The 9,268-nt window shown below is 46.4% G+C and overlaps 1 protein-coding gene across 1 annotated transcript in view; it reads left to right on the plus strand.

Annotated features, from left to right (window-relative positions):
* Positions 1–6,728: 6,728 nt before the first annotated feature.
* The window catches only part of FN3KRP (fructosamine 3 kinase related protein), a 7,887-nt gene continuing 5,347 nt past the window's right edge, over positions 6,729–9,268 (plus strand). The window contains exon 1 of the mRNA XM_027081139.1: positions 6,729–6,910. Coding sequence (XP_026936940.1) covers positions 6,770–6,910 — 141 coding nt within the window. The 5' untranslated portion in view covers positions 6,729–6,769. The remainder of the gene's footprint in view (positions 6,911–9,268) is intronic.

Below are 9,268 nucleotides of genomic sequence, written 5' to 3' on the forward strand. Positions count from 1 at the left end.
AGTGTTGATGGAGCCTCCACTGGGCACCCTTCACAATCCCACACACTATGGTCCAACACGGTTTTAACTTTCCACGTTGCAGCAGCTCACCCAACTCATTCTGTGTCAGTAGCGCATCACGTGCGTCGCAGGGAGAGGTGAGGTGCAAATATGCTGCCAGTAGTCACCTCCGCCACGCCAGCCACTTCTGCCACCCCAAACCCAGTGCCCCAGGCTCCACAGCAGTGGCTGCGCTGTGAGGAGTGAGCCTGGGGCTTGCCATAGAGAGTGGACAATTGGGTTGAGGTACACATGTGCCCATGTACACACGCACAAGGCAGACCACAGACAGAGGAGCAGACAGGGTCTGAGAGAGGGGGGTTGGAGCCCTCCTCAGGAGGATGACCTCAGGACACAGGGAGAGAAAGCCATTTGCAGAAGAGGAAGAAGCCGGAGGAAAGGAACACCAAGAGATTGCAAGGGCAGGATGCCACAAAGCAGGATGTTTGACTCAAAGGTGAGAGTATCTGGAAATGTATGGAAGGGTTGAGTTAGCAAGGCCATGAACCTATCTTCCACCACAGAGCAATGTGGGACATTTTCTCATGGATGAACAAACACATACGAACAATTAGCCTTTTATCTAATAAGTAATATTTCTGTTTCAAATATCAACACAGATTTTTAAAATAACGTTGGCTTAAAAAGTACATGATGAAATTTAGATCTTTATATTTGATTCAGGAAAATTAGACTTGTAGAAATAAGGGCTCCAGGAGAGCATTCATAGCAGTAGGTGCATAGTCAGCAAAACGTTATGTGTACAAAAAAAAATGGACTGCAGTTAAACTGATGTGATGAAAATAATTTCATTCAAATGAAAATTGAAAAAATAATCTATAAACCATTTCAATGAGGTCAGAACTTAAATTGGCTTGATAAAATTCACTCTTGAAAGTAATTTCTCAGCAAAACCTTAACTAGTGGTGGCATAGTTTTGATGAAAACTTTCCTGTTCATGGCATGAAGTTAAAGTGGCTGAGACCACAGATAAAGATAGGGTATAACAGGCCTTCACCCTGCATGTTACCATGCCACCTTAGACAGATGTTGTGATTCAGGTGCCCCATGACCTTTAGAAAATTAAAAAATTCTCCTCACTGTCCTCTGAAGTGTTAATTAGCTCATCTGCTACCATTTGTAGATTTTCATCTGCTCATTTTTGCTTTTTAAAATTGTGAAATACAATATACATATGGAAAATTGCAAGAAAACACATGTGTACCACTTAATAAATAATTATAAAGTGAACACTTGAGTTGTAAATCACCCCCCAGGTCAAGAAATACAGCATGGCCAGTGCTCCAGAAACCGTGCACTTTCCTCCCTGATACAACACCCTCCCTCCTGTGTGACAGCAACCGCTGTCTCGGGGCTGGGCTCCCTCAGAAGCAGACAAGGTACAAGTGCAAGTAGCTTACATGAGGGTGACACTGGAAAGCTTTTGTGGGGATAGGGAAATGAGGTAGGAGGTCAGAAAAGGGTGTTTGGGTGACTGGAGTGCATCCCTCTGGGGAACTTCAGCAGCTGGGCAGCCTCAGAGACAGGTGCTCCTGGGGATGCTGCACTGGGCCAGCATCAGGGGCAGAGAAAACTCTCCCAGAGTCCCAGAGAACTGGGACTCTGGAATCCCTGGGCTGGCCGGCTGGGGATCAGTGAATGTTGAAGGCACATGGGTGGGGTACCAACAATATCTGTTCCAACCACCATCCTGACTTTTGTGAAAGACCTTGGTGGTATGGATTGAATTATGTGCCCTCCACTACTCCCCCATCTATATGTTGAAGCCCTAATCCAAAATGTGACTGTATTTGGAGATAGAGCCTTTAGCTAGTCAATTAAGATTAAATGAGGTCATAGGATGGGGCCCTGATCCAATAGGACTGGAGTCCTTATATGAAAAGAGACACCAGCGCTCTATGGAATTAGTTGATTTTTTCTTCTACTAATAGGAAAGTTAAGTAATCTCTTTTTTTAGTGAATACCCTAGAAATTACAATATGCATGTTTAATTTATCAAAGACTGAAAATAATCATTACTTTTACCCTACTCTGGAACAACAAAAAGACATTAGAACAATTTACCCCTTTAAAGTACAAAGATAATTTTTTTTGAAGTATAGTTGATTTACAATATTGTGTTAGTTTCTGGTGTACAGCAAAGTTATTCAGTGATATATATATATATATATATATTCTTTTTCAGATTATTTTCCATTATAGGTCATTATAAGATATTGAATATAGTTTCCATTATTATTATTTTTTAAATTTATTTATTTATTTTTGGCTGCGTTGGGCCTTCATTGCTGTGCATGGGCTTTCTCTAGTTGCGGCGAGCAGGGGCTACTCTTCATTGCGGTGCGTGGGATTCGCATTGCAGTGGCTTGTCTTTGTTGAGGAGCACGGGCTCCAGGCGTGCGGGCTTCAGTAGTTGTAGCACGTGGGCTCAGTAGTTGTGGCTCGAGGGCTCCAGAGTGCAGGCTCAGTAGTTGTGGCGCACGGGCTTAGTTGCTCTGCAGCATGTGGGATCTTCCCAGACCAGGGCTCGAACCCGTGTCCCCTGCATTGGCAGGCGAATTCTTAACCACTGCACCATCAGGGAAGGCCCCAGATATCAATCTTTTCAAAGTAATCTGACTTTTTAAGAAATTTCCTGTTTCTTTGGTATTCTGCAATTTCATTGTTATTAGTCCAGATGTGAACTTCCTTTAATTTATCCAGCTTGGATCTGAGGGTTGGTGTATTTCATCAGTGCTAGAAAATTCTCAGCCATTTTCTCTTTAATTGTGGCCTCTGCCCTTCCCCTTTTCTGGAACTCCAGTGAAATGTCTACTAGAACTCACTATTTTCCATGTTTCTTAGTCTCACCTGTAATTTCCCTTTAGTCTGTTTGTACCACATTTTGCATCAATTCTCTGACATCCTCCAGTTAACTAATTCTTTCCTGTGTCTAATCTGTTGAACCTGTTCATTAGGCTTTAAATTTTTATTTTATTATTTTTAAAATATTTATTTATTTATTTGGCTGTGCTGCGTCTTAGTTACTGCATGAGGGATCTTCGTTGCTGCATGCAGGATCTTCAGCTGTGGCATTCAGGGTCTTTAGTTGCAGCATGCGAACTCTTAGTTGCAGCATGCAGGTTCTAGCTCCCTGACCAGGGATCAAACCCGGGCCCCCTGCATTGGAAGCATGGAGTCTTAGCTACTGGACCACCAGGGTAGTCCCTAGGCTTTAAAATTTTAAATATTATATTTTTAATTTCTAAAAGCTCTTTTTGGTTTGTCAACAAAAAAATTAATCAATAACCGATCTAAAGAGGAAATAGAGAATTCTAATTGAGCCAACCTGAGGATTATAATCTGGGAGAGAGTCTTTAAGAAATCTCTGAGGACTGTTCCACCTGTTAGAAGTTGAAGGCACAGTCAGATACATTTTTGAGACAAAGGATCGTACATCAAAATGACACACTGAAATTTTACATAAACATTACCAAAGATATATAGTCCAGATCTGCATGTACAGGCAAGCAGTAGGTCACTATGATCCCTTACAGAATTAGGAAGGAAAAATTAATCTTCTAAGGAGTTACATTGCTGGCATCAGAAGTAGAAAAGAATTGATATTTACAGTCAAGCAGGCATTCCCACCTTTGAGGAGGTCTGGTTAACGTGTAATGCAGATGCACATTACAGAGGGCCCAGTATGGGCAGGAAGTATGTTATGCTTAAATTTTCTTGTCCTGGGACTTCCCTGGAGATCCAGTGGTTAAGACTTCACCTTCCAATGCAGAGGGTGTGGGTTTGCTCTCTTGTAAGGGAGCTAAGATCCCACATGCTTCGTGGCCAAAAAACCAAAACGTAGAAAACAGAAGCAGGGACTTCCCCGGTCGTCCATCCGCCTTCCAATGCAGGGGACGCGGGTTTGATCCCTCGTCGGGGAACTAAGATCCCACACGCCACAGGGCAACTAAGCCCGCGCGCAGCAAGTACTGAGCCCACGCGCTCTGGAGCCTGCGTGCCACAACTAGAGAGAGGCTGGCGCCGCAAGGAAAGATCCCACGTGCCTCAACTAAGACCTGACACAGCCAAAAATAAATAAATTTTTTTAAAAAGTAAAAAAAAAAAAAAAAAGAAGCAATATTGTAACAAATTCAATAAAGAATTTAAAAATGGTCCACATAAAAAAAAATTTTTTTTTCTTGTCCTGTCTTGAAACATAAATTTTATTCCCTCAGGTTCTTTATAGAATCTGCTTAGTCACTTTTGTTAGTTTCTTCTTCCCTGTAGATATTTTCAAGCTTGGCTCTTATTTCCTTGGTCATAGTAGGCACAGTTATATGGCATTAAGTGGGCCTGAAAATGCCAGCACCTGAGTTTATCCACTGTCTGTTGTGTTGACCTCATGGCACCTTGCTCCCTAGTATGCTTGGTGTATTGGTCCACTTGGGCTGCCAAAACAAAATTCCACAGACTGGGTGCTTAAACAACAGAAATCTATTTTCTTATAGATCTAGAGGCTGGAGGTCAGGGTGCCAGCAGCATTGGTTCAGAGTAGAGCTCTCCTGATGGTTTGCAGGCAGCCACCTTTCCCCGGTGTGTGCGTGAGGAGAGATTTGGGGCTAATGTTCCTTGCTATGTTGTCAGCTCTCCAATGCTTTTCAGATGTATTTAAACTGTTTTAATCAGCATTTCTAGTTATTTTCAGCAGGAAGGTTGGTCCAAACTATCCGCAAACTATCTGCTCTTATTCCTTAAATCTTCAACCTTCAAAGCTTCAATTATTCATTCTTTCATTGTTTTAGCACATTCTTAGTGAATGTCCGTGACATGACTGGCATTGTGCATCATGCTAAGTACGCATCGAGAAACAATGGGGAATGTGATGGTCAATTTTATGTGTCAGTTTGGCTGGGGCATGGTGCCCAGATATTTGGCATCAAACATTATTCTGGATGTTTCTGTGAGGGTGTTTTCTAGATGAGATTAACATTTAAATCAGTGGACTGGTGGGTGGACCTCATCCATTCAGCTGAAGGCCTGCAGAGAACAAACACTGACCTCCCCTGAGGGAGAGGGAATTCTGCCAACAGAACTCTGCCCTGGGCTTCCTGCTTCTGGCCTACCCTGCAGATTTTGGTCTTGCCCCTCCACGATTGTGTGAGCCCTGTTAACCTAAAAAATAAAACACCCTGTAGTTTTACCAGCAAAATGGGTTTACTCAGGAACAGCAAAGAATTGCAATTCAGGACAAGCTGGCTACCGCAAAAGCCACAGACAAATCCAACAAAGAAAGGAAAAGAACGTTAGAAGGAAGAAGCTGGAGGAGCAGTTTTGGGTTTTCTTTTTTTAAAAAATTTATCTATTTTGGCTGTGCTGGGTCTTTGTTGCGGTGCACCGGCTTCTCTAGCTGCAGTGCGCGGGCTCTCAGTTCCCCCACCAGGGATCAATCCCTGGCCCCCTGCATTGGGGGAGCATGGAGTCTTAACTACTGGACCACCAGGGAAGTCCCTGGAGGGGTTGTTTTGAACTAAAGTCCATTGGAGGAAAGTGAGAGTTGAAAGTGATGACTGGTTTTCATTGGCTGAGTAGCTTGGGTAATTGATTTCTTGTGGGAGATACAAAGAACACCTTTCTTGTTGAGGCCTGTAATTGAGGATTCTTTCCCCTTGATGATTCTTCCTTTTGGGATCTGTAATCAACAGTTTTTCCTGTTATTGACCCTGAGCGGCCACAGGGCAGAGGCACTTGGTGACACGTCTTTACCTTCAGGCTGTGTCTGAGTGGACAAGGTGAGAGCTCTCCCTTTTGGCCTTCCCACTCCATTTAAAACAGGTTTCCCTTTATTAGTTTTCACAGCCATTTCCTTAAAATAAATCTCTCTCTATATACACACACTCTGTTGGTTCGATTTCTCTGGAGAATGCTGACTAACGCGGGGAGCCTTGGACAAAGAATGCTGCCTGCCATATTAGTAAACAAAAGACGTTGAGGCCATCAAGCCCTCAGCCACTGCAGCCATCCCCGACTGTGCACCCTGAGGAATTCAGAATGGAGAACACACGACACTGGCCCTACATAGTTAGGGTGCGTATCAAAGGAACGATTTCACTAAGCTCAGACTGTCGCATCTTCTCATAAACGGAAAAGTACTAAATTCATTTACTTGAGATGTCTGGGTTTTTTTAATTAGCAGTAATCTTTTGATGTTTGACTATCTGTTTTTTTTGTTTGTTTTTGAAAAAAACTCCTTTACATTCTTGCTCTTCCCTTTCCTCTTCTAAACAGTCCCTCAGAGCCATCTGAGAGGCTATCTCACCAGCTTAAGTCCTCAGTAATGCCCCCAATAAAACATAACTCTCAGTGGACGAGGGGGCTGGAACAGGGGGTGTGCCCCAGACCAGGACGGGCCACACAAGGTTAACGGCAGGTCACAGGTAAGGTCCGGGGAAAGGCCAGGGCGATCCCGTAGCGAGGAGAACCACCAGGGTCTCGGGGTGGTTGGGAGTACAAGGCGGCCCCGCCCCCACCTCCCGTCGACTCTCCCCTCCCCCATCCCCGCGCGCTCCCGCGGCCAGGTCCCGCCCCTTCTTTTCCCTCCCCCAATCCCTCCCGCGCTCCCACGGCCAGGTCCCGCCCTCCCTCCCCTCACCCAATCCCCACGCGTCCTCACGGCGTCGCGGCGTCTGCGTGCGGTCTGAGGCGGGTACGCGGCCCGGGCGCGGGCGACATGGAGGAGCTGCTGAAACGGGAGTTGGGCTGCGGCTCCGTCAAGGCCACGGGTCACTCGGGGGGTGGGTGCATTAGCCAGGGCCGGAGCTACGACACGGACAGAGGACGAGTGTTTGTGAAAGTGAACCCCAAGGCGGAGGTCAGGGCTGCCGCGGGCGGGGGAAGTGGGCGGGGGACTGTGGTCCCGGGTCCGTGTCCGGGTTCGGCGTCGGGAGCCGGTCCGGGTCCGCGGGCGGGGCCGTCCGAGCCCGGGTCTAAGGGCCGCGGAGGCGCTCGGTGACCCTTCTTTTTGTCAGGCTGGCCTGGCGTTTTGGGGGGTCCGCGGTTCAGCCCTGCGGCCTCTCGAACCTCAGGGAGGTCGGCGCGGGTCCAGGCCCGTCCGGCGTGTGCCCCACCGCCGCGTGGATGCTGTGGGTGGCTTTCACGCGGCCCAGGTGGCCGCTGCCTTGAGAAAATTCATTGTTTGGCGAGTTTTGAACAAGGACAGGTAGTAGAAGTCCCTTGTCCTGGGGTTTATTTGAACTTGCAGAGATCAAAACCCTTTCTGAATACTGAAAGTAATGTAGCCTTCGTCTGCTGGGCGGCTGTAAACACTGGGCGGCTTTAAACACGAACATGTATATTTTTGGGTCTGGAGGCCGGACGTCCAAGATGGTGGTGAGGCTTCCTTCACTGGTGTGGAGGCCACTTCTGACTGTGTCCTTATGTGGCAGAAGGGGGAGGAGAGCTCTCTGGGGTCTCTTATAGGGGCTCTAATCCCCTCATGAGGGTTCCACTCCTTTGGCTTGGTCACTTCCCAAGGCCCCGCCTCCTAACACCGTCGCCTTGGGGGTTAGGTTTCAACCTCTGAATTTTCGGGGAACACAAACGTTCAGCCCCTTTCGGCTGTCTCTCCATTCTGTTTGTATCTGAACGTTTTCTCAAGGGTTCCTGTCTAAAATAGGTGAGCCTCCCTGCTGAAGTTGACTTACCCCGGGGCGTTGATGTCACTTCTTTGTGCACTTTGGGTGGGTCATGCTTGTATGTTAGCTGGGAGGCCCTGGATGGCTCCAGTAGGCAAGGAGCAGGACTGGACAATGCCTTGTTTCAGATAGGGCTGAAGGTGCTGACCCCAGTACTAAGTCCTACGTGTTACACACCCTCAGCACTTTTATCCTCTCTTTGGAAATCACATTGCAGAATCCCATCTTCAGTGGTGTGGGATGATCTCTTTCTGAAACGATGCTGTTCTCTCAAGACCAGCCTTCGACTCTGTTCTACAGAGGTTGGCTGCGTGTCATCCTGTACATCCCTTTTATAGGAATTTGACAACTAATGGTTCTTGAAGTTGCTCTTTTACATTGGTTTCCCCCAGTCAGTACTAATGTAGTGGAGGTGTCCTTCCTTACTTTCCACCACAGGCCTTCTCTGGGTTCTTTTTCTCTTATGTGACTCCATCCTTTTCACAGCTGTATTTCCACTTTCATTAGTGTTTGTAATAATTCAGAACTTGGTGTAGATTACAGGGAAGCAAATACTTTCTGATGATTAAAATGGAATCTCTCAGTAGTGCTTTTTAAACATTGTTCTGCTACTGCTATTTCTTCTGGTTCTTGCTTTTTATTGTCATCAGAGTCCATTTTCTTTTTGCTAATCTTCACGTAAGTTCCTTCTAATCCTTTGGTAGATAGTTTCAAACATGTCTCTTTCTAGTTTGCTTGGGAATATACTGTGTGAGTTATGCAGATGTACTGCCCATAGCGGAAACATTTGCTGATTGATTGGAAAAAAGGACTGTCTTTATGCTTTGCCCTTTAGGAGGTGAAAATGTCTTCTTCCAGACTTCTAAGAGAAGACTACATAGCTGCTTTTTTGTTTTCCTTCTCACTCTCTGCTGGAATGACCTGGTCTAAGTTTTTTCTCTTCATTATGCTTATCTGTCCTTTGCATGCTTGAGTAGTTGGCTTTCTCTCATGCTCCTCCCTTAAGTTCTGGATCTTTTGTAGCCCTGCACCCCAGCTAATGCTTACTTTGCCCTTGTCCCATTCTGGAGGAGCAGTGTTCTTAGGGTTAGACACTTAGGACCACATGGTAGTGGACATTTCTGTGAGGGAGCCTTGCCTCTAGCTGTGTTCATAGATCCTTCTTCACCTCTTCCTACATTTTTTTTAGTTAAAAAAATTTGGACCTCCCTGGTGGTCCATTATTTAAGACTCCGCACTTCCAATGCAGGGGGCATGGGTTCAATCTCTGGGTAGGGAAGTTCCACATGCAGTGTGGCGTGACCAAAAAAAAAAAAAAATTTATCCTTTCCGGGGCTTCGCTGGTGGTGCAGTGGTTGAGAGTCCGCCTGCTGATGCAGGGGACATGGGTTGATGCCCCAGTCCGGGAAGATCCCACATGCCGCGGAGCGGCTGGGCCCGTGAGCCATGGCCGCTGAGCCTGCGCGTCAGGAGCCTGTGCTCCGCAATGGGAGAGGCCACAACAGTGAGAGGCCCGTGTACCGCAAAAAAAAAAA

This window comes from Aethalodelphis obliquidens, unplaced genomic scaffold (assembly GCF_003676395.1).
Source record: "Aethalodelphis obliquidens isolate GAN/ISIS:26980383/991018 unplaced genomic scaffold, ASM367639v1 scaffold44, whole genome shotgun sequence".
In the NCBI taxonomy this organism is placed as follows: Eukaryota; Metazoa; Chordata; class Mammalia; order Artiodactyla; family Delphinidae; genus Aethalodelphis; species Aethalodelphis obliquidens.